Raw genomic sequence first — 25,405 nt, forward strand, 5'->3', positions numbered from 1 at the left:
GAATGGACTTGGATTGGCTGAGGAGGATCTTGTCAAGCTTCTCATTGACCATCTTCAAATCCTTCTTATACTTGTCCTCTTGATCAGTTGAGGAGCTCCTTATGGTCCTATCATAGTCCTCATTATAATTTCCATCAGATTGAGCAAGATTCTCAACTAATTCCCATCCTTCTTCCACATTCTTGTTGAGGAAATTGCCATTAGAGGCTGTGTCAAGAAGCATTCTTATCTTGGGAAGCACCCCTCTATACAAGGTGCTTAGAAGTGACTCATTGCTGAAGCCATGGTGAGGACACTGAGTTTGGAATCCTTTAAACCTCTCCCAAGCTTCACAAAAGCTCTCATTATTCCTTTGAGCAAACCCAGAAATCTCATTCCTCAGCCTAGCAGTCCTTGCATTGGAGAAGAACTTGGCCAAAAAAGCTTTCTTGCATGCATCCCATGTGGTGATAGCTCCAGTAGGAAGAGTCTTCTCCCAAAGGTGAGCTTTGTCTCCAAGAGAAAATGGGAAGAGTCTTAATTTGAATCCATCTTCACTCACTCCATTGATCTTGGTGAGTCCACATATTCTGTCAAACTCATCAAGGTGATCTAGTGGATCCTCCATTGGCAACCCATGAAACTTGTTTGCTTGTATCATTGAGATCAATCCACTCTTGATCTCAAAATTATTGTTTGCTACTGAAGGTGGCACAATTCCAGCCCTTTGGTTGTGGGTATTGGGTGCATCTCCTGCACCAATGTGCCTTGGTCTTTGCTCATGGATAGCCTGTTGCTCCATGATGTCTTGACCTTGTTGTTGTTGAACTACTCTTCCTTGCTTATGTCTCAAACCCTTTTGTAGCCTGTGGATGTTGTCAATAGGCTGTTGAAGACTATCTTTGCCTTTTGACCTTGTGTGCATCAACAAACTCTACTACAGACTCGAACAGATACACGGTCGAGCACAGGCTCGAGTGGGTGGTCGAGTCGACTGGGAAGTAATGGCTAATTTGATCCGGCTTCTGGCTCGACCAAGTGCTCGATCACAGCTCGGTCGAGTGGTGGTCGAGTAGGTGGTCGAGTGGGTACCTGAAACACAAAACAGCCAAGCAAAGGAAGATTCCAGTTCAGTAACTTCACAAGTGTTTAAAATGAACTTAATCTTAGACTAATAGTGATCCTAAATGTCACAAAACACACTCAAATGGGCAACGGCGCCAAATTGAAACTGACTTTCTTTGTGGTGTATGAATGAATGATGTATGGAATGATGATGTATGGAATGAATAGAAGTCAAGGTGTTTCAATTCCCCTTATGCAGTTGCAGTATAAGAGGTGTCAATCCTATCTGAGTGATTGTGAACAATTAAGATGTGCATATGAGTCTAAGTCAAGCCAATTGTAAAGATTGTTTGTCACTAACAATCCTAAAATGAGATATGAAATGCAGAAAGTAAAAACAACTAGAACAGGATACTAAATGCAAACAGAACAAACAACTTGAAGCTATAATGAAACTAGAACAGAGATAGAAACTATGCCAATGAACTAATGCAAGACAAGTAATGAACAGGAAACTACGTGAATGCAATGGAAATGAAACAGGAATGAAACAAGACAATCACAAATCAAAAACACAAGTTCTGGGGATGAACTCGAGCAGCACTCGACCGAGTGTAGGTCGAGTACGTGGTCGAGCTAGACTTAAACATGAAAACAGAGCAACACAAGAAAAACAGAGCAATGCTAAAACCAATCAAACAACAAACAAGCAATGATATTTAGACTAGGATTTCAATAAACAAAGAAGGTCTTGAGGAGGGATTCATGGGCTGAGCTAATCATTGTGGTTATCTAACTTGGTCAACAAATCTCAAGCAAACATTGAGCTGATCTCTAGACATACTATTCTAATACATGTTTAATCCACTCTCATGGCAAGAAACAATCAAACCTATGCATTTCTAGACTTGTTCTCACAAAGAAAAGAATCTACACAAGCAGGCATTAAGCAATACATCTCAAACCAAACAAGACTTCTAATCTCTTAGCAAGCCTAATGGTAAGCTCTAGATCTAGCCTTATCTATGCTCCTTAGACATTGGTGTGATGCTAAGATGCTTGAAATCAAACCCTACCCTCTCAGATATAGGATCAGCATTAAGATCATCTAGCCTAGAAGAGATCTACAACAATCAAGCTTGACCAAATCAAACAAACCACAAGATCAACCCAGCCTAACCCATCCTCAAGGTCCTAAACAAACTACTCACAAGAACACATGGTGAAATATGTCAAAAACCCAGAAAATAATGAAACTTGCATCATTAGGAAGATGAAACAGAGATCTACAATATTGATGAAGGAATAAAACTCGAAATCTTAATACTTTGAAAGTTATGAAACAAACAAAATATAAGAATCTAGTCTTTCTCTCTCAAACAAGTACAAGATCTATAAATAAAATAAAAGTGCAAAAGGAATAATATCTAAAAAAGGTAAAAACTAGGTTTTTTGACTCTCTAAAAAGCTGGACTCCTTTGTGGCTACAAGTACAAGGGCCTTATATAGGAGGTGAGGTGGAAGCCCTAAAAATACAAAAAGTCAAAGTAGTCAACGGCTCGGTCAACTCGACCAGTGCTCGGTCGAGTGGCTGGTCGAGCTGGCTTCTCTCATGCATTCTCCACTCTGTCGAGTCCTCCTCAGCACACGGTCGAGTGGTGGTCGAGTGGTGCGGTCGAGTTGGACTCCGGACCTTGATTCTACAGCCTTAACTCTCTTGTTTTCTCCTCAGGACAGCTTCAGTTCTCCTCAGCATTGCTTCCATGCTCCTTAAGCTCCAAAATCACCTGTTTATGCATGAAAAGATGCAAATGCAATGCAACTACACTCTAATGCATGATTAGTCCTAAAGCTACACAATAATGGCCTAAATGGATAGCAAAAGATGCAAAAGTTGTGAATAAACTAAGGGAAAACAAGGTAAAATATATGAACATCATCTAACTAAACAAGCAAGCGTTAAAGTTCAAGTCTGATTTGTTCACAAGGTGCCTCAACTTGAAATTCCGTTGGCTAAGGTCCACCTTGCTCACCTATGTTTCTTTCAAGTAACTCAACAACACTTTTGGTGCCACAATGAGTTTAACCTAAGATCTTAATCTAGGTGATCAGTCTAGCTTAAGCAATAAGAACAAATATAGATGAAGAACAATAAGATCAATCCCAAATCTAACAAACCTAAATTTAGAGAATCATAAACCCCCTTTTGAAACCCGAAACCCAATAGTAGAACTACTCAGACATATAAATAGAAGAACAGCAAAACAAGGATGAAGAAATCATAATTGAATTGCAAAGAGAAGTAAAAAGGGTTCAGAAATCTTCTCCAAAGAGATACAAAGGATTAGAGATCTTCTCCCCCAGCTTACAAGTACTCAAAAGCGGCGTAGAATAAAAGTTGTCTTTCTAGAGGTCGAGCCTCGTGCTTAAATACTAAAATAAAACCCTAAAAGTCGGTTTAAAACGAAAAAAGAAAAGTTGCTTCGGGTACGGGATCGGTCGATCCAAAATGTGGATCAGCTGATCCAGGATGTTTTTTCTGTGTTTGCTTCATCTGCTTGCTAGTCCGAACGGTCTTCACCAAAATGGCTCCAGATGCTGGTTTTCATCCCCAAAACATTCAGTTTCCTTCAAAAGCAACCTAGAACATGTACAAACTCATAAAATACTAAAAAGACTCTAAAAGCACACTTTGACTCAATAAAAGACTCAAAACAAACCTAAAAACTATGGAAAAAAACCTATAAAATACAGACACATCAATTATTTAGACCTATCTTTTGAGATTGATCGAAATATTATGTCATTATTTAGAATAAATAGTAGAAAACTTGTTAGGATTATACAGTTGTTGTAAATTTAATATATTTATATATATATATATATAAATACTGAATTCAGTCAAAAAAAAATATATGTCCTATTAATATCTGGATTACGGATTAAAATTCATATGAGATAATTTTGTTTTTTTTTGTTTTGTTAGAAATACAAAGTTGTGTTATGTATCCTCAAAGAGATTTACTATGCTTTATTTTTGGTAAAAGTACTGAAATGGATATTTCGGATAAAGTAAATGTTACAAAAAAAAGTATCAAGTTTTAAATCAAAATAATTTAAGCAATTTTCGAGATTGCAACGCAATGATTCCACATGTCGTCCCTCTTGTTCAAATATAGTGTTTCACGGGAAATTAAGGCTGGTCTGTCAGCAATATATATAATGAGAGTATCATGACACAATTTTCCTTCTTGAACAAGATCGTGGCAGCAAGAATCATTGATGGTTGCATTTCCAAAAACAATGGCGACTATATTCAAGGCACAGTGAGGAGAGATTTAACAAGACAAGTGTCCCATAACGATTTTGCTTCAGATTCGTCGACCGAAAATACAGGAACAAAGGCGCAAAACAAGGCTACAACATTGAATAGCATAGCAACCTGAGCCATATGTGGTTATACGTGAAATTTACCAACTATTATTTCTTATATGAAAAGAATGTAAGGATGTGTGTTTTGTATATGATATTATAGACACAAAGCTACATTAGTTATTTATATGTAATTGAAAACCCAACTTAACTATCATAACATACTACAAAACTAAAAAAAATTAATGAGAAAGTGTTTATTTACTTGACAAATAAATACACTATGAGCGTTTAAATTTCTCTTTTAAATTATTGTTTATAAAATTATAATGACAAATTTAATACAAGTAAAGATATCTTGTTTAAATGGAAAACGTTGTAATTTTGTTTTAAATCCTCAAAATTCTCAGCCAAATTTTTGAATATGAGATTATAACTAACTGAAATATATCAACCTAGTTTTTGGTATTTTGACATACAAATAGATTTTATTTTTAATGTATAAAAACTCTAAGTCAAACTAATAAAGTACTTATCTAAATGACAAAGAAATGCCACTAGTATGTTTCTATTACAGTATTTCAATATATATAAAAAAAAAATCTGAGATTCACTAAAGCTGTATATATAAAATGTGCAACATCTTTTTTTACATAAATAAAAAGGTTGTAACCTTATTGATAAGTTTGTAAAAAATATAAATATTATAGGTCGATAACTAATAATTACAAAAAGGAATTTTTCTTAAATTAGAGAAAATATTTCCTTAAAATAGATGTCTAAAACTGTTTAAAGGGTCCCTCATTAAAGAGAATAGAAAGAAAATTTGATAATCAAATTAAGAAATAAAAAAACATAGATATATAAATTATGTCATGCGAGTGAGGTTAATGGTTATGTGGACTGTATTTTCATTGTCAACCTAATCCACTTGTGGGTAAGGACTCTAATCAAATTTTATCCCTAGTAATCTATGGTTAAAATACTAATATATAAATATCATTTTTACATGATTTAATCTATAGTTTATTCGAATGTTCCAAACCTCTTTATGTTCGAAATTAAAATTGAAATTTTTTACGCTTTGCTAATCAATTTTGTAATTCTTCTAATATTTTTATTTGAGGAATTGGAGCCAAGCATAAAGATAAAAAAATTATATATTTACCTATCTCTTGAGATTGACCAAATAATATATCATTATTTAGACCTATCTTTTGAGATTGATCGAAATAATATGTCATTATTTAGAATAAATTGTAGAATACTTGTTAGGATTATACAGTTGTTGCAAATTTAATATTTATATATATATAAAAATTGAATTCAGCAAAAAAAAAAAATATGTCCTATTAGTATCTGGATTACAGATTAAAATTCATATGAGATAATTTTATCTTTTTTGTTTTGTTAGAAATACAAAGTTGTGTTATTTATCATCAAAGAGATTTACTTTGCTTTATTTTTTGTTAAAATACTGAAATGGATATTTCAGATAAAGCAAATGTTACAACAAAAGTATCAAATTTTAAATCAAAATAATTTAAGCAGTTTTCGAGATTGCAATGCAATGATTCCACATGTCGTCCCTCTTCTTCAAATATAGTGTTTCACGGGCAAATAAGGTTGGTCTATCAGCAATATATCTAATGAGAGTATCTTGACACACTTTTCCTTCTTGAACAAAATCGTGGCAGCAAGAATCATTGATGGTTGCATTTCCAAAAACAACGGCGACTATATTCAAGGCACAGTGAGGAGAGATTTTGACAAGACAAGTATCCCATAATGATTTTGCTTCAGATTCGTTGACCGAAAATACAGGAACAAAGGCGCAAACCACAGCTACAAAAATGAATGGCATAGCAACCTGAGAGGTAAATTTAGCCATATGAGCATATACGTGAAATTTACCGACTATTATTTCTTATATGAAAAGAATGTAAGGATGTGTGTTTTGTATTTGATATTATATACACAAAGCTACATAAGCTATTTATATGTAATTGAAAACCCGACGTAACTATCATAACATACTACAAAACTGAAAAAAATTAATGAGAAAGAGTTTATTTTCTTGATAAATAAATACACTATGAGCGTTTAAATTTCTCTTTTGAATTATTTTTTTTGAAATTATAATGACAAATTTAATACAAGTAAAGATATCTTGTTTAAATGGAGAATGTTATAATTTTGTTTTAAATCATCAAAATTCTAAGCCAAATTTTTGAATATGAGATTCTAACTAACTGAAATATATCAACCTAGTTTTTGGTATTTTGACATACAAATAGATTTTATTTTTAATGTATAAAAACTCTAAGTCAAACTAATAAAGTACTTATCTAAATGACAAAGAAATGCTACTAGTATGTTTCTATTACACTATTTCAATATATATATAAAAAATCTGAGATTCACTAAAGCTGTATATATAAAATGTGCAACATCTTTTTTTACATAAATAAAAAGGTTGTAACGTTATTGATAAGTTTGTAAAAACTGAAAATATTATAGGTCGATAACTAATAATTACAAAAAGGAATTTTTCGTAAATTAGAGAAAATATTTCCTGAATATAGATGTATAAAAATGTTTAAAGGATCCCTCATTAAAGAGAATAGAAAGAAAATTTGATAATCAAATTAAGAAACAAAAAAACATAGATATATAAATTATGCCATGCAAGTGAGGTTAATGGTTATGTGGACTATATTTTCATTGTCAACCTAATCCACTTGTGGGTAAGGACTCTAATCAAATTTTAGCCCTAGTAATCTATGGTTATAATACTAATATATAATATCGTTTTTACATGATTTAATCTACAGTTTATTCGAATGTTCCAAACCTCTTTATGTTCCTGTTTCAGTTTCGAAATTAAAATTGAAATTTTTTACGCTTTGCTAATCAATTTTTGTAATTCTTCTAATATTATTATTTGAGGAATTGGAGCCAAGCATAAAGATAAAAAAAATATATATATTTACCTATCTCTTGATATTGACCAAATAATATATCATTATTTAGACCTATCTTTTGAGATTGATCGAAATAATATGTCATTATTTAGAATAAATAGTAGAAAACTTGTTAGGATTATACAGTTGTTGTAAATTTAATATATTTATATATATATATATATATATAAATACTGAATTCAGTCAAAAAAAATATATATGTCCTATTAATATCTGGATTACGGATTAAAATTCATATGAGATAATTTTGTTTTTTTTTGTTTTGTTAGAAATACAAAGTTGTGTTATTTATCCTCAAAGAGATTTACTTTGCTTTATTTTTTGTAAAAGTACTGAAATGGATATTTCGGATAAAGCAAATGTTACAACAAAAGTATGAAGTTTTACATCAAAATAATTTAAACAGTTTTCGAGATTGCAACGCAATGATTCCACATGTCGTCCCTCTTCTTCAAATATAGTGTTTCACGGGCAATTAGGGCTGGTCTGTCAGCAATATATTTAATGAGAGTATCGTGACACAGTTTTCCTTCTTGAACAAGATCGTGGCAGCAAGAATCATTGAAGGGTGCATTTCCAAAAACAACGACAACTATATTCAAGGCACAGTGAGGAGAGATTTTAACAAGACAAGTATCCCATAACGATTTTGCTTCAGATTCGTCGACCGAAAATACAGGAACAAAGGCGCAAACCAAGGCTACAACAATGAATAGCATAGCAACCTGAGAGGTAAATTTAGCCATATGTACTTATACGTGAAATTTACCGACTATTATTTTTATATGAAAAGAATGTAAGGATGTGTGTTTTGTATATGATATTATAGACACAAAGCTACATTAGTTATTTATATGTAATTGAAAACCCAACGTAACTATCATAACATACTACAAAACTAAAAAAAAAATAATGAGAAAGAGTTTATTTACTTGACAAATAAATACGTTATGAGCGTTTAAATTTCCCTTTTAAATTATTGTTTATAAAATTATAATGACAAATTTAATACAAGTAAAGATATCTTGTTTAAATGGAGAACATTGTAATTTTGTTTTAAATCATCAAAATACTAAGCCAAATTTTTGAATATGAGATTATAACTAACTGAAATATATAAAGTATTAAATATATCAAACTATTTTTTGGTATTTTGACATACAAATAGATTTTATTTTTAATGTATAAAAACTCTAAGTCAAACTAATAAAGTTCTTATCTAAATGACAAAGAAATGCCACTAGTATGTTTCTATTACAACATTTCAATATAAAAAAATTCAAAAAAAAATCTGAGATTCACTAAAGTTGTATTTATAAAATGTGCAACATCATTTTTTACATAAATAAAAAGGTTGTAACCTTATTGATAAGTTTGTAAAAATGAAAATATTATAGGTCGATAATTAATAATTACAAAAAGAAATTTTTCATAAATTCATAACCTATGTTAACGTTTTCCATTCCAATTCGCTCGTTTTAAGCTGATATTGAGTATCATTGAAAAAAAAGATTAAGGATCGACTTGACAATCCTTTGCATCTAACAGAATAAGTATGTCTCTACAATTTTCCCCAATGATGTCAACACACAATATCAAGTCATCACCTCTGAACTGGCGATTTACAAAAACAAAGAAGGGAACTTTGGAAACCCATGGGCCATCCTAGGCTGCCAGAAAGAAGGTTATGATCCAGGTACTCTTCTTTCACTTATTTTTCAAACTGAGCAAAAGCATGTTTTTTAAAAACAGAGCACGAGCATGAAAAATAGAGCAGACCATGAACATATTTTTAAAAAACAGAGCACAAGCAGGTTTTTTTCAAACAGAGTAGAGCAGGTTTTTTTCAAATAAATGAAGAGCATGTAGTTCTACTCCATCACGACCATATCACTTATTTACTTAGCTCATTTACATTGGTTTATATTTTACAATTTTAGTTTATTGGTGGGAAACATATGGAAATACTGTTCCTAATTTAGCAAAAATGGCTAAGAGAATTTTGGCTTTGACTACAAGTTCATGCGGATGTGAATGAAACTGGAGTACATTTGAAGGGGTTAGACATTATTTTGCTCTAATTTTCAATTACCTTGATTTTTATGCATATAGTTCAATGGTTCACTTTATTTATATTGCTGCCTACTATTATATGTAGGTACATACAAAGAAACAAAACAAACTTGTAAGTCGAATGAATAATCTTGTGTATGTCCAATTCAATTTAAGATTGATGAACCAAAAAAAGAGACAAAAAGAGAATAATGTTGATATATTGGTTGTGAATCATGCTGCTAATGCTCAATCATGGTTAGTTGATGGGATTTCCAATGATGGAGAGGACTCACAATTCGATTTACAAGGTGATATAGGTGAAGAAGAACCATTTCGATCAACAATTGATGATGTAGATCAAATTAGAGAGTTCGATGGTGAAGATGATTTCATATATGACAATGAAGAAGAACTTGATGATATTGATAGTGAGCCTGACGATGACCAGATTCTACAAGTCGACGGAGAAGAAGAATTTGAAGATTAAAATTGGTTTATTTTTCTGTTTTCGTTTTTGCTATTTCAATTTTTGAGTTTTAGACTACTTGGTTTGACAATTCATGAATATTTTTAACAATTGAAGGTTGAGATTATTGATTTAACAATTTCATGAGTATTTTTGCAGAGATTTTGATTTTTTTTATTATATATATTTAATTATTTATATATAATATATTTATAATTTATTAGATATATATATATATTTAGTAAAATATATTTACCGTATATATCTTGCATATATAGTCGTGTATACAGCTATATGCTAAAAGGTGGTGCAGCGTCCAGCTAGCGTCTAGGGATTTTAGAACATAATAATGACCACAACTGTTTTTGTTTATACAAAGTAAAGTACCTCCCAAAGACGTACGTGTCTCGTTGCCGACATGTGTGTTTCAAATACGTTTTATTATTTAATCGGAATATGGAACGAAGTCACGAACGATATTTAAAGAAAGTACGATGACGTGGCATTTTTATTAACATCCCAACAAAAAAAAAAAAAGAAAAACAAATCGAAAGCTTACTTTTAAAAACTCGTAACGCCCTTTTCATATCTATTCATTGACCGACACAACAACACCCTTCTTCTCTCTCTCTACTCCTCCTTCTCCGATCAAAATCTAGGGTTTTATACTCTCACCGGCGACGAACGAACGATGATTCACCTCCTTTACTCAGTGATCTTCTCCGAAATGGCGTTAATCCTCCTCCTCCTCTTCAAAACGCCTCTCCGTAAGCTAATCATCCTCACTTTCGATCGAATCAAACGTGGCCGAGGCCCCGTCGTTGTTAAAACCATCGGAACCACCTTGTTCGTCGTTCTCTTGTCGAGCGTTTACGGTTTGGTTAATATACGTCGCCGATCTGAAGATGGTGCTGTTCTTAATCCTACTGATCAGGTCCTCGCTTCCAAGCATCTCCTCGAAGCTTCTCTTATGGGTATAAATCCCTAAACTTTTCGATCTCTTGATTCTGTCAGTAATTAAATTTTTAAGGAATAGTGTTAGGATTAAAGAGTGTTATTAGGACGAATCATGATCCTTTAGATCTAATCATATTCCAAATTCTAATATGAATCTTATTTGCTTTGTGTTTACTCTTCCTTTAGTATTGATTGGTCTTAAAACAGTAATTAAGGATGTAGATAGGCCAAAGCTTGATTCCCTTATTCAGTTTCAAGAGGAGTAGATTTCATCATATTACCATTTGAATCTGGTGTGCTTAGAGTTACTCTCTTGAATCAGTAAAAAATTGTTTGTAGGTATAGTTATTGGATTGAGGAGTAGTGTGATGAGGTAAATTTGTGATCCTATTATCTGATCATAATACCACTCTAAGAAGAATCTGATATGATTAGGGCTACTCCTGATGTTAATGTACTTTTTACATTTCAAAATTCGTGTTGTTTCCCTCGCTCATGAATTATCTACTAACATCATTAGATTAGATCTGATCATATTGATGTTATTGCCATTCTAGTACAAATCTTAATCTCATATGTTTGGTTTAGAATCAATTTAGGTATGGATTAAGAAATAAGAAATAACAGGATTTCACAACTTATCTCTCGATTATGTTAGTTCTATTAACGTTATGATATTACAGGATTTGTGCTGTTTCTGTCGCTCATGATTGATCGCCTTCACCATTACATTAGAGAGCTTCGGTTGTTGAGGAAGACAATGGAGAGTGCAAAGAAACAGAACAGAGGTTTTGAGGATGGGAAAACTAAAAGTGGAGAAGAAGTGAAAGCTCTCGGGGAAGAAATCGCAGCATTAAAGGCAAAGATAAAGACAGTAGAATCGGAGAGTGAAGGCAAAGGCAAAGAACTAAAAGAGGCGAAAGGTGAAACAGAGGCATTGAGGAAGCAAGCCGATGGGTTTCTTCTAGAGTATGATAGGCTTCTTGAAGATAATCAGAATTTGAGGAACCAGTTGGAGTCTATTGGCCATAGTCCAGAAGGAAAGAAGGGTATGTAAAATACAAAATGTAAGGAATTCTGTTTTGTAGAGAACAAGGTAACTTTAGTAAATGTGGCTTTGCTGATTCTTGCTTTATGTATTATGCTATAACGTCTCATCGTTGACCTTGTTTCGCTTATATTACAATCTAGTAAGTTTGGTACGACATTATTCACCTGAGATTCCAATATGAGAATAGGCATCGATGTCAAAAGGTGTTTTCAGGTGGATTTGAATTTGAAAGACGATGATTTGCGGAAAGATCTTTTACCATATACTGTATGTGAATCCCATAAAGGGTAACACATCAACCTACCTATGTGGACATGACAATTTGTGCGAATCTACGTCGTAAAATGCAATTGAGTATTTGACTGAGACTGCCTTTATTCACATTCCAGGGTTAATAATATAAACAAACTCTCCATCAATTCTTTGATTTTTTAAACATTATGCAACAAGGATCCCAATACAATGTCTCTCACCAGTTTTCTTCTTGAGTTGTCCAATATGTGTATTTCTTTTTCTATCTTTTGAGGTTAATGTAGACATAACAGAAAAGAGCAAAATCGAAGACTCCTATAGCTGATTTTTCCTTTTTTGACTATAATATAATCTCGCATCTCATCACTCTAGCTTCTCCAGTTCTGAAATTTTTCTCGATGATCGCCTGCAAGCAAAGAGTTGATGAAAATTTTCAGTTTAGTGGAAACAATAAGATAAACAAAGCTCGAAAAAGACGGTTTCTATGCACACCCGCTTGCTTGTTTCTTGAAGTTCCCCGGCAAGAATGAATTCATCGAGTATCAAGTATACCTTATATGAAATAACCATTGTCAAACCGTGAATCTTTAAAATGAACCAACAAACAATTATAGAAATTTCACAGCAACGCATTCACCCATCGGTACTTTACATTAAAAGAGACACAAGCTTGATATGATAAAGCCAAAAAAAAGAACCACACTGCGCATTTCTAAAAAGCCCTTAATATATAAGGAAGAATTTAATTATCATATTCATAGTAGGTAAAGAAAATAAAATTACTCAATTAATCTGCTATGAACAGGAACGATTCATCCTCTATTAATCCTGAATTCTTTGGTTACAATCAAGAACACGAGAAAAAGAAAAAAAAAAAAAACCCTAAAACTTTATTGTAGAATTTCCCCATATCTCCCAAAGCTTAAAGGCTCCCTCTAAACCAAGTGGTCCAAGACTTCTTAATCAGCTTTCCCCCTTTCTTGTTCATATTATTCTAGTGCCTATTACTAGTTACATCAAGAAGTTCCTAACAGGCCGATATAAACATCTCAAACTGAATGTCGCGGTCCACAGAAAATAAAAAGACAGAAACATGTTTTTTGGTACCTTGTGGAAATTAAACACCAAATCAAGCTCACAGACATTGCTGAAGAAATGGTCCAAAATCTCGACGAACAAGTGGATGCATTCAAGGTAAGCCAACTCATTGTCCGTTATGTCGACGCACAACGAGAAAAACAAACCAGCGTAACGCCTATATATCACCTTATGTGTTCTAAACTGCAAAACAAACCAAGTAAACAAAAAAGTCACCTATACATGAAAAAATGTTAACAAAATTAGATAATGATTCTAAACCCTTAGTAGAAAGTGTGACTCAAAATAGCATAATTAACATGATTTAAAACCTTAGTGTGATTATTTATTTTGTCAACAATTTTAACACCATTTCAAGAACAAATTAATCACAGACCTCGACAAAATTGGTAAATTTAGAGTCGCGATTCGATGAACCTCTTATTCGACTTTGTGTTTCTCGGACTCTTCGAGAGGAACATAGTACTTACCAAGATCGGATCTGGAAACAACATAAGAAGAATTCAGATCAAAACTAGAGATAAGCATGCTTGAGCTGGAGTAGTTTCAGAATGGGTGATCTTTCGGGAAGTGATTCTCGAAACAGTGCGAGTGAAAAAAAAACACAGGAAAATATCATGTAGTGATTTGTAGGAACAGTAAATAAGTCTTTAAATCTTCCTGGACGTAGCAAACCGACCGTCGAATATGAAAAGGTTCATGGGCCTAGTGAGAGGACGTAAGACCCATAAAAAAGGTGGGCACATGGACATGGAGCGCACTAAGAGAGATGGTGGTCAGGGCGTTACAATCATGAAGCCAAGAAGGGGCGTTACAATCATGAAGCCAAGAAGGTCCTCTAAGTGCTAAATAAGACTGAAATCTTCCTTCCCTCATGACACTTTTCGCAATAACCATAGCCACCTTATTCGTCGAGCCCGCAACTTGAGGGCACTCCGAGTCAGAAAACTCTTATAATACAGTATGAATGTCTCAAAATATGAAACCGTACCTTAGCCACTCCCTAGGATTATTGATTACTTCAGCAGCTGTATCATTGTCAATAGCAACATCCACCTGAGTAACATGTAATTTATTTAACGCCTCCAGTGACTACATGGTACAACGTAAAGCCGTTAGCACCTGAGAATCTGTAGGCTGAAAAGGCATCTCTAGCATGATATAGAACATTTCCCTGATCATCTCTCGCAATCCATGCACCACCAGACAGGGAAGACTTGTTACACCATGATGAACCAACATTACACTTAACAATACCCACTACCAGCTTCCTAAATTTCACCTCCAAAGTAGATTTCTTCATTTGCCATTGTTTATCCAAATTTAAAGAAAGATCTTGCGCTGATATCCATTGAGATGAATCCTGATAAGCTTTACCCACCAACTCCCTTATATCCCCATGCTTCACCTGGAAGACAAAGTTGTTCCGCCACTTCTATATACCCCATTGCAGCCATGGGATGACAGAACGTATCTCTTCAGAAACATTAGTATCCTACATTAAATTCAATAAATGTTCCCAGTTCTTCTCCAAAACACGACCAGCGAACCCAACAATTGGCAGTGAAATGCTAGCTAGAGCATAAGCCTGTCTGGCCACAGAACATTATTTTTTTGTATTTTGAAGAATGTATTTTTTGGTATTTTAATGTAAAGATATAAGTTCTACTATTTTTATTAATTAAATTAGACATATGGTTTTCTATGTTAATTTTGAAATGCTTTTAAAAGTATGTTAGGAAAATAGGTCGACGTTATTAAATTTGGGAAATAAAGACTTGTTTGCTACGGTCCTATTCATCTTAATTTGACAAAGTGTACCAAATTTTTTTCAATCCATTAGCTCAATTTGACTCAACTAATCGCTTTTAATATCAACTATAAAAGTAAAATAACTTATGTTTATGATTCTACAGTCACAGATTCCAACATTTTCTAGTAAATATGATGCATACAAATTTTGTGTAGTTTATGATTAATATGCATCTACTTTTGTTTTGGTTATTCAAATTTGAACATATATACAACTTCATGGGCGGATCTACATGGTTAATGGGTGGGGCACGTGCCCCAGACTAAGTTTTAAAAATTATCTAATGGACTATAGTATAACTTGTTCTCCTAGTTCATTTGGTATTAGTGTGCCGTGCCCCATGCACTATTGGTAAACGAGTTCGATGCTTATATTTTTTTTTTTTAATTTCCATATCCAACGTTCCCTTATTAAAGTGGTCTACCATATGTTTTTAATTATTCTTTCTGATTGGTTAACTAGTGTTTCAGTCTTATTTATTTTCTTACTACCTTATACTTTTTAACAAAATTTAAATCTTCCTTTCCTACTACTAAATATATTTATATTTACATTAAAAAGTATTTGCAAAATTAGTATGCAATATTATCAATTTTTTTGTAGTTTATCTAATATATTTAGATAATCATCTTGTATTAATAATATATGTTTAAATATAATTTTTTATTTTAAATATATCTAATATGCAATTATATATACATTAAAAAATCATGTAAAAAAAATTAATTACTAAAAATGGAAAGTTATATTTACTATTTTTTTTATGTAATTTTGTTATTAATAATAATAAATTATTTGTGTCCTATACCAAAAAAATTCTGGATCCGCCACTGTATACAACTCTGTCTTTGGGTCCGATGCTTGTATTTTTTTTTTCTTTTTAATTTCCATATCCAACGTTCCCTTATTAAGTAGTCTACCATATGTTTTTAATTATTCTTTCTGATTGGTTAACTAGTGATTCAGTCTTATTTATTTTCTTACTACCTTATACTTTTTTAACAAAATTTAAATCTTCCTTTCCTACTACTAAATATATTTATATTTACATTAAAAAGTATTTGCAAAATTAGTATACAATATTATCAATTTTTTTGTAGTTTATCTAATATATTTAGAGGATAATCTTGTATTAATAATATATGTTTAAATATAATTTTTTTATTTTAAATATATCTAATATGCAATTATATATACATTAAAAATCATGTAAAAAAAAATTTAATTACTAAAAATGGAAAGTTATATTTACTATTTTTGTTATGTAATTTTGTTATTAATAATAATAAATTATTTGTGCCCTATACCAAAAAAAATTCTGGATCCGCCACTGATACAACTCTGTCTTTGGGTCATTTTTATATATATTTTCTTAACGTTTACTTCTACATTGCTTATGTTTGCTTATATTATTTTTGATTTTTCCTCTAATTTGATCATCATAATTTTCCTAGTATTTTGATAGAATATTTCTTTTGAAATCTCTACCTAAGTGTAAAACACAACAACCTACGAAATTTTTTAATTTATTACAGACTTTATACATATATAAGAGTATATAATTTTAGATTTTATCTACTTTCCCAAAATGTTACATGTATAGTATATTCTTAATGCATAACAAGTGGTGAAGGATCCTTGACCGCAACTGTCTTACTGGTTCAATTCCAAAGGAATAGGCTCATTCCCACAAGTTCTAACGGGCATCACATCGCTCCAATTCTTGTAAGATTTTGCATATATATCATGAAATTCTCTGCTTTGAATATTTTGTTGATGTAAAAGCTTGTTATGAATGACAGTTGTGATACTTAAGACTGTAATAGGGTTGTCGTCATTTAAAATTATGCAGGAAGCTATCAATTTTTATGACCGATTCCTCCCAATATTGGGAATTTGATGTATTTGGAGGAATAGTAAGTTGAATAAAATGGTTGCACAAAATTGAATAATTTGAAAATATTAAATTAAATAAAATTAAGTTGAATGATATTCATTCAAGCTATTCATCTCCATAAATGTGGATGAACAAGTTGAACACTTTATCTTTTTAACTTGTTTATTTTTTCAAATTTTTAAGTTTAATGGATTGAAAAAAATTGCAACCTCTTCATTGTGAAAATTGGTTGAATAAATTTTTTTCAACTTCTTTAATTGTGCAACTATTTACACCTTTAATATAATCAATTTATTCAGTGTTGTGCAACCAGCCTTGATTAACTTTAATTTGTAAATCAAAATCATGTGGGCTTCGACTTAAGTTTTGCCACGTCTAGAATATAGTATGAATCGAAGCATCAATTATTAATCATCATGATGATTCATGAAGTCAACTTCTTTCGTTTTTGCTATCATTCTCTTGCACTGCTAATTGTTATGGGAAAAGAATGTTTGAATGTTTACTATATATACTATAATATATCCCGTGCTATAAAGCATGGATCAATATTTTCTCCAAAAATTATAATACAATAATAAAAGTTATTATTATACTTGTTTTAAAAAGTTATTTTGTTTGAGACAGTATTCATTTTTAATATTACAATTGTTTTGTTAATCTACATATATATTTTTAAATTCTAATTATTTTAGAATATTATAGTATTTTAATTGTTTTGATGTATATATTATCATTTTATATTGTTTGTCGGTTGTATTTGCATCATTATTTTGTGAATTATTTTAAAGTATTAATTATCATATTCTAATTGTGAGAAAATAAAAGTTATTATTTTATTGATCACATAATTTTAGTTTTACCAACATATGCAGAAAAATTCAAATCACAAGATATGCAGAAAAGATTCTACATATTTATTTATCATATGTATTTTATGATACTTCAAAACAATTTGCAAATGAAATTAAAGAAAGATGATATGAGAATCATAATTTAAAATCTTAACAAAATTTTCCAAATATAGTTATTTAAATAATAATTTGATACTTAGATATAAAATCTTACATTTTAAAATTCTGATGGGTTTACAATTTTTTTAAATTAATTAATAATTTTTGTCCATAATTAATTAACGAGAGAAAATATTATTTTTTTGGAAACTAATAATTATTTAAAAGATTTTTTTTTGTCAACGAATTATTTAAAATATTTTCTTAGTCTTTATATTTAAATTACATTTTTATCCTTAGTAAAAAAATAAACATTTGCCTTTAAAACCAATGGTACGACAATGTAATTTTTACACTTTATAAGGTTAGTTTTATATTTGTGCTTCCCAATTAATATAGTAGGATACTAGATAATGGTATATGCAAATACGCGGGTAATTTAATATCGTAATGTTTGGTTTAAATTGGACGAAAAATTTCCAGTATAGTTATTTCATTATAATAAATTGGATTTTAATTATATGCACTTTCATCTTAATAGAGAGGTCCTAAAAATATTATATCAGAATAATATAGGAGGCATTATGTCAAATTTAATTTTTGTTTATTATTTAAAATTTAATTTCTTCTTTTTCAACTCCATGGGATAAAACTATCTGAAAATAAATAACAATCTGAACCAAAGGCGGACCCAAGTGAGAGAGTATGGGGTCAGTTGACCCCTCATTAATTAAAAAAAGTTATATAGTGTAAATTTACTAATTTTTAATACAATCTATGATAATGAACCCATAAAAATAGTTTATTTAGTCTAAGACCCATAAATCTATTTGTTCTTGTTTAATTTTCTTTCAATATTTTATCAGCCCATTTCTAAAAGATATATTTTTGTATGTTTTAATTAAGAGAAATATAGAAAGAAAATAAAATCTTTCTTTTTCTGATTTTACATATTGTCACTTTCCTCTGTCACTAACTCACTATCCGTTGCGAACCCAAACGGCTCTCTCACTCGATCGACATTTTTTCTCCTTCTCTCTGAAGCTCTTCTCTCTCTCTCTTTACGAATCCCGATATGAGCCACGGGTGGTTATGGTTACGAATAATCCTGCAAACAACAACAACAACTCAGTTGCAGCGTCTGTGTCCTTATTTTCTTAAAGATGAAATTATTTCTTGATTTCCAAAAGCACCATAATAACCATAGGGGGAATAATTTATGTTCCTATGCAATGTAAATAACTAAATATTGGAATAGATGAATTTTCTCAGATAAAATAGATAAATAGAAATAAGAATCCGTTATATACAACAAGTGTCGAAAATTTTGCTTTGCCTCTCGCTTCACGATATAAGATTAGCCTACTCAAATTCATATCTAGACATCAGTAGGGGTAACGTCTTTCCAACTGTACGGTTTCTCTTAACACTTTTCTGCATTTGTTAGTTTTCTAACTAAATCTCCAATCCTTTTTAGTTACCTAATTCACTCAACATAGATACTACATACGAGTCAAATGGTTTAAAATGTTCACCTCTGGGGCTTTTCCAAAATCTGAGTCCGACTTCAAATATTCACGCGTTAGTAACAAGTTGTTAAGTAACAACAGATGTTATAAATATTATTATCAACCACCTCCACAAAAAGAATAATATTTCTTTCTTAAGTCTTGTTTCATCTCTCTTCTTTTTTTTTTTTGGAGCTTTAAACAACCTACTTCCACTTCTTTTTAACCACTCTAATTTCGTTTTATAGTGGTCTTTGATTACATGATTAGGCATTTAGGTGCAATCCAACCTTCAACTGCTTCCTATCCTTAATTTATGACTGACCTTGCTTCATTTCTACTCTCAAGTAGTTGTACCTATTTTAACGAATTAATTATCAAGAGAATCAAACAAAACAAGAGTGTTATCTCTTACACTTCAACGCAGCTAACTGAATGAAAGAACGAATAAAACAAATTTACTTTTCATACAAGCATTCCCACTAATTGTTAGTTCATGTCAACCAAATTCTAGAAGCACGAAAGAGAGAAAAAGGGAAGAGCGACAAATGTTATGCAAGTAATTAACAATTTTTTTGAAAACAGAGCTTCTTCCTCTTCTTCTTCTTTCAACGGCTTTCCTCAGAACGCGTCTTCCTCAACCTCCCACGAGTCATCCTGATTGTCTCCTCCATCACCGTTTCTTTTGGACCTTCGGTATTCGGATTTTCATTCCCTGATTCTGCTTCTCCCTCCACTGATTCTATCTGCATTGGTTCCGTTTCCACATGGGTGGTTGATTGGGTTGGGATCACAGTCGGGGAAGAGACTGATTTTTGTGCTATCTGAGTGATACCAGCAGTCTTGGTATCTGTGACTGGTACAGATGTCACTTTTGGTCTAGGTTTTGAAGGGCCTGCTGCTTTACCGGTTGGCTCACTACCTTCATTTTCACTTGAAGAGGAGCTAGACGACGAGGGTAATGATGCTTCGTCAGATTCTGGTTGGGGGATAGGGGCTTTCTTAGGCTTAGCAGGAGCTTGATTAGCTCTACCTCCACGTTTCTGAATCACAAACGAATACGAATATGACAGATCATTAAATGCGAGTTCACTTAGGTATTGTATCATCAATGCATTGACTGATTCTCTATGAAAAAATGCAGCAAGTATTGATATACTCATTGCAGATTCTTAATGTACGTACCTGAGGTGGCTGCGGCCTTGGAGTTGATTGTGCAGCAACATACTGCAAAATCTCGACGATTCTGGTCTGGCCATAGCTTGCAACTCGTTGCCAGTATATAACAGCCATATCTCCAGCTCTTGTCCTTAGCTCCAACAAACTATGGTCTATGTCATTCTCATGCTGTGAGAGATACGGCCTAAAGAAGGACTCGTAGACATATGTAGTACCCTAAACAATCATCAACAAAGAATCATGTACACCATAAAAAAAACTCTTTATGTTTTTTTCTTTTCAGAATCATATATATACACACTTACCCTGGTTTTAGGATACCACAGGTATATGAAGAATGCCAACTTAGCTTCACTGTACATTGGAACCCTTGACGAGAGAAATAAAGACAAAACAATCATCAAACAGATGAAAAACATTGTTACAGTTGGAGATAATTAAGCAGGTTTAGTTTAGAATGCCAACCATGAAACAAACGCATCACCAACTCTCTCAAAAACTGTCAAGCAAGCAACCAATATCCTGTGATTGATAATGAGTTACTTAAAAGTAAGTAATTTCTGACACACAAACCTTCAACCTTGCGAACGGGAGAAGACGAAGTAAAAGGCAAATTAACAACAATACAATACCAGTACTGGCACCAAAAGCGAAGCTGCTCAATTTCAGGCCTATTCTTTTCAACAGTCTTGTAGCATTCATAAGCAGGGTAAGCATAACCCAACACCATCCTGCAACAAAAATGTATGAAATTAAGAAAGAGCTAAATCAACAGCATCCTTGTAAAAATTCAGCAAACAGATATGATTTTCTTACACCAATCCTCTTGTAAGAAACGATCCAATCATCTTGAACAAGCTGAAAGCAAAGAACAAAAACACATCAATTAACATAATCATAAGCTAATTCAGCAAGCTGTATTCTCCAATACTCAAATTTTTGAATGAAACGTTTTAATCAGATACTGCAAAATGCTAACTACTGAGTAAAACGTGAAATTGAACACGTTTGGTGACGAAATCAGCTATTTCGTAATCCCTCTCAGATCGAAGAACTAAGGAAAACAAAATTGAAGAACTAAAATCTCAATCACACAGCAGATGAATGATTTCTCAATAAGCAAAAACTAGATGATGATTGAATCAACAAAAAGTTAAATTAAAGAGAGCTATAGATACGACGACTTGTCGAGTTTTCAGTATAAGAAAACGAACACCGATTCGAGAGATCGGGGAAGGTAAAAGTTACCGGCGGAGGAAACTGTAGTCTGCAGAAGAAGAACCAACTGTCTACGGCGGCGGCGAGAGAGACTACGCCGGCGAGAGTAAAAAAGATTAGCGTTATCTGAAATTTCAAAATCACCTCTCTCTCTCTCTCTCTTCTCTCTTCGGATTTGCTTTTAAAATCACGCCTCTTTGAAAAATATATGGATTTTTGAGTACCGTAAATATAAAAAGCAATTGTGGGCTAATAAAATATTAGGTTTTATTTATATTTTTTTTTACAATATTCTAGCACACCGTTAGAAGCTAGGTATTTATTTTTTATTTTTAATTTTAATGTTACATCATCTTGACTTTTTACTTCAAAGTGAAGTTTGGTGAATAAAACACACATTTAGGTTTTTGGGAAAATATCAAAAAAAAAAAAACATGAATTTACCAAAAAAGATTTTCTTTTTTTTTAAAAAAAAAAGACATGAAACTTACTTTATGGTGCATGATCTGTTTTACTTTTATTGTTTTTTCCAGATAAATCATGGATTTTTGTTTTGTTAACTTTATCAAATAAAATATGAAATTTGTTAACGAAGATTAAATCATTAAATTGAATTTCTAAATAATCACGAATTTTTATTACTATTTTTTAAACAAATAACTAAATAGTTAAATTTTTGCATCAAATAATTAAAGTCGTGTTTTATCGGACAAAATCAACTAATTTCATGATTTTTTTAGAAAGTCAACCAAAAATTCATAATTTATTTAGAAAATTAATAGATTTTATATATATAATCGACCACAAAAATCATGTTTTTACCACTTTTTATAAGTTAATGTTTTTAATTTTTCTTTAGATTTTTGTTTGTATAATTTTTTAGTATTATTGTTTTATATTTGTTGGATGTAATTTTGGTTTATTAGATGAGGAGATTAGTATTTCTGAATGACAAAGTGGCCCTCGTATACATTTGTAATGGACTAGTCATACATTACTACACTAGCCTTCCAAACAAATATAGAGCACACTTACTTACTTTAGTAACATGGCTTAGAAAGTTAGTAGCGCAAAACATAACTCACATGTGATTCAAGTAGTAGATTGACAAATCGACAGTTAGGTGGTAAAAATAATATATATAATAATAGCAATATAAATAAATGTCAATAACAATTATGATTTTTCGTCATACTTTTTTGTATAAAATATATAATTTATATAATTGTGATTATTGTAGAGTTGTCTTATATTTTATTTATATTATTTCATCATTATTTTTCTTTTTAATAGGTATGTATCTAATCAATACTCATGTTTTTTAACTCTATATATTTGTCTTTTTTCCAATGACTAACAAATCATTTTTTTGTTAAAATATACTTGTGAATCAAAATAATTTAAATATTAATATATTAATATCTAATATCCAATGTTATCCCTATATTAGTAAAAGAGAAGTACAACTTTCACATAGCCCGAAAATGCCCCTGTCGAAATTTGACTGCAAACATTTCAGTAAGGTTAAAGGTGACTTTTAAACTTTATGGGTCGGGTTTTAAATTACAAATTACCCGGAAATTCTAAATTGGATATCGTAAAGGAACTATTGACGAACTTCAACTAACTGCTTCCCTCACGGAATAATTAATGGGCTATTATGGGCTGCAAAAAAAAGGCTGCAAAATGGAGAAACTACATTAGATTAGTCTATATTATTATCAAATCAAACAATTAAAGACATTGATTACGTATTCAATTGATTGATATCAATCCTCTATGACATTGATTACGGTATTCAAATAAAATTAATTTAACAGATATAATCTTCAAAGACTATTCCAAAATCTTACAAAGCCGCATTTTGAGTAATGTACTATATTCCTAATTCAAGATCTGATTCATTTTTTATCCTTAACTGCACCAAGAAAATATATCATCATTGTTAAGAATATATTATCTCATTAACTACTTAAGATTTTTATCCCACATTCCACGAATATACCATAAATTATACTATCAAATCATACCTAATGGAGAATACGTGATGACTCCCTATAAATACGATGATACTAATCGAAGCTTCAATCACCATACCTTCTTTACTTTCTCCTTTCAAACCTTCTTCAATGGCTGCCCCTCTCGTGCCTATCACAGATCTGCAGTCCATTAAACCATTCAGAACAGGCTGGAGAATTCAAGTGAAAATCATTCATTATTAGAAGCAATATAACGTCTATTTCGGAGAGACTATAGAAATGGTTTTATCAGATACAAATAAGCTTATATTAGTAGTTTTTGTATGTATCATATTTGTTTTCATTAGCTTATATGTTTATATGTAAGTATATTTGTAGTTTTTTTTTGCAAGAGTCCATTTATTATGTTCCTAAACCAATGTGTTTTTGTAAATGTCATTGTGAGGTAGTTAATTTCGGCAAAATGAAAACTCATGACAAGGAGGATAGGATTAAAAACAAAATCGAGTTTGTACTCAGGGATAAAAGGTACTAAAGATTTTAAAATGATTATAGCAATATAGAAATATTTGATACATTTTAAAATATATAATTTAGAGTTGCGTTTATTTATCTTAAACTTTCGTAAAATATGTATTTTATTTTTAGAAAATGTGTATTTTTATTATAAATTTACTTGATATATTTCCACAAAAAATTAAATTTATTTTTATATATAATTATTTTATTAAAAAGTTACATTTACTCATTAAAATCATTCGTTCGATATACTCACTTAAGATCACTTTGTCATAATAGTTTTTTACGAATAATAGAAATATTATTAACTGTTATGACGGTTGCAACTGTTTTATCATAATTCTTTATAAAATATCTTATATTTATAATATATTAAATAATATATTTGGCTAGATTGCTTCCATCAATCAGTATGACTTTTCATTCTATAATTTTTTTTAGAGTTTTGTCTCTTTGTCTCTTTGACATAATATTTTCTTTATCATAAACAATACTTTTGGTTTTTATTTTGATGGTTGTGTTTTTACAAACACCTTATTATTATTATTTTTTAAAAATAAATTTTATTTTATTAAGATCACTTAACTATTCTATTAGTTCAAATAAATTTATAGTGTATAATTTTTAATTTAATGTTATTTAACTTTTTTTTGAAATTCTTTCCCGGCGACATTGTCAGGGTTTGAGTCCTATTTCCTATAATATTAACGACTATTTATTAAGAATTGAGTCTCATCTCAAAGTCCCCAAAAGCTAGCAATCCAAGAAGAAAATATACCCTTTCTCATACAATATCACTAATATTAAATGAAACTCATTAGGATAAATTTTGTTACCTCATTAGGGTTCATGGGTTGGATTGAGTTGAATTGATCCATGAAACTTTACCCATTTTGACACCTCTACTTACAACATTCAGGACTCGACTCTTCACTGGTTTTTTTTGCCTTCGTGGTTGAAAATTCTGATGAGCTTTGTGTTCTTGTAACAAGTGATGTGTTAAATAGATTCTCAATCTCATGCATGCACTTGGGAGTTGATCTTCTTTACTGCATCGATA

At 31.3% G+C, this 25,405-nt stretch overlaps 4 protein-coding genes, 1 non-coding gene and 2 pseudogenes across 5 annotated transcripts; 3 read left to right on the forward strand and 4 right to left on the reverse strand.

Annotated features, from left to right (window-relative positions):
- Positions 1–278: 278 nt before the first annotated feature.
- On the forward strand, positions 279–385 carry LOC147921597 (small nucleolar RNA R71). The gene has a single exon (XR_015589848.1). It is a non-coding gene; the product is annotated as a small nucleolar RNA R71 (small nucleolar RNA).
- Positions 386–5,799: 5,414 nt separating this feature from the next.
- LOC109130586 (uncharacterized) lies at positions 5,800–6,363 on the reverse strand. Its single transcript, XM_019240285.2, has one exon. The coding sequence runs from the start codon at positions 6,305–6,307 to the stop codon at positions 5,960–5,962; it is 348 nt and encodes a 115-aa protein (XP_019095830.2). The 5' UTR covers positions 6,308–6,363; the 3' UTR covers positions 5,800–5,959.
- Positions 6,364–7,713: 1,350 nt separating this feature from the next.
- Positions 7,714–8,174, reverse strand: LOC104763189 (uncharacterized). The gene has a single exon (XM_010486597.2). The coding sequence runs from the start codon at positions 8,144–8,146 to the stop codon at positions 7,799–7,801; it is 348 nt and encodes a 115-aa protein (XP_010484899.1). The 5' UTR covers positions 8,147–8,174; the 3' UTR covers positions 7,714–7,798.
- Positions 8,175–9,387: 1,213 nt separating this feature from the next.
- On the forward strand, positions 9,388–9,942 carry LOC147921598 (uncharacterized; annotated as a pseudogene).
- A 436-nt stretch (positions 9,943–10,378) lies between these two features.
- On the forward strand, positions 10,379–12,092 carry LOC104760715 (uncharacterized). The gene is made up of 2 exons (XM_010483677.2): positions 10,379–10,895; positions 11,562–12,092. Exons 1-2 carry the CDS (start codon positions 10,613–10,615, stop codon positions 11,933–11,935), a joined length of 657 nt encoding a protein of 218 aa, XP_010481979.1. The 5' UTR covers positions 10,379–10,612; the 3' UTR covers positions 11,936–12,092.
- Positions 12,093–12,521: 429 nt separating this feature from the next.
- LOC147921599 (AP-2 complex subunit sigma-like) lies at positions 12,522–13,740 on the reverse strand (annotated as a pseudogene).
- A 6,142-nt stretch (positions 13,741–19,882) lies between these two features.
- On the reverse strand, positions 19,883–22,091 carry LOC104760716 (HVA22-like protein i). Its single transcript, XM_010483678.3, has 7 exons — positions 21,878–22,091; positions 21,446–21,487; positions 21,262–21,360; positions 21,095–21,151; positions 20,935–20,998; positions 20,636–20,845; positions 19,883–20,493 (listed from the first exon to the last, which is right to left on the reverse strand). Exons 2-7 carry the CDS (start codon positions 21,475–21,477, stop codon positions 20,059–20,061), a joined length of 897 nt encoding a protein of 298 aa, XP_010481980.1. The 5' UTR covers positions 21,478–21,487; positions 21,878–22,091; the 3' UTR covers positions 19,883–20,058.
- Positions 22,092–25,405: the final 3,314 nt, after the last annotated feature.

Source organism: Camelina sativa, chromosome 18 (genome assembly GCF_030686135.1).
Source record: "Camelina sativa cultivar CO46 ecotype springtype chromosome 18, ASM3068613v1".
NCBI classification, from domain to species: domain Eukaryota; kingdom Viridiplantae; phylum Streptophyta; class Magnoliopsida; order Brassicales; family Brassicaceae; genus Camelina; species Camelina sativa.

Coding starts and splice junctions, on each gene's coding strand:
- LOC109130586 (XM_019240285.2), bottom strand. CDS start 6,307: ATGGCTAAATTTACCTCTCAGGTTGCTATGCCATTCATTTTTGTAGCT.
- LOC104763189 (XM_010486597.2), bottom strand. CDS start 8,146: ATGGCTAAATTTACCTCTCAGGTTGCTATGCTATTCATTGTTGTAGCC.
- LOC104760715 (XM_010483677.2), top strand. CDS start 10,613: ATGATTCACCTCCTTTACTCAGTGATCTTCTCCGAAATGGCGTTAATC. Junction 10,896..11,561: donor CCTCGAAGCTTCTCTTATGG/GTATAAATCCCT, acceptor ATGATATTACAG/GATTTGTGCTGTTTCTGTCG.
- LOC104760716 (XM_010483678.3), bottom strand. CDS start 21,477: ATGATTGGATCGTTTCTTACAAGAGGATTGGT. Junction 21,152..21,261: donor CGCTTTTGGTGCCAGTACTG/GTATTGTATTGT, acceptor TATCAATCACAG/GATATTGGTTGCTTGCTTGA. Junction 20,846..20,934: donor TGTGGTATCCTAAAACCAGG/GTAAGTGTGTAT, acceptor ATGATTGTTTAG/GGTACTACATATGTCTACGA.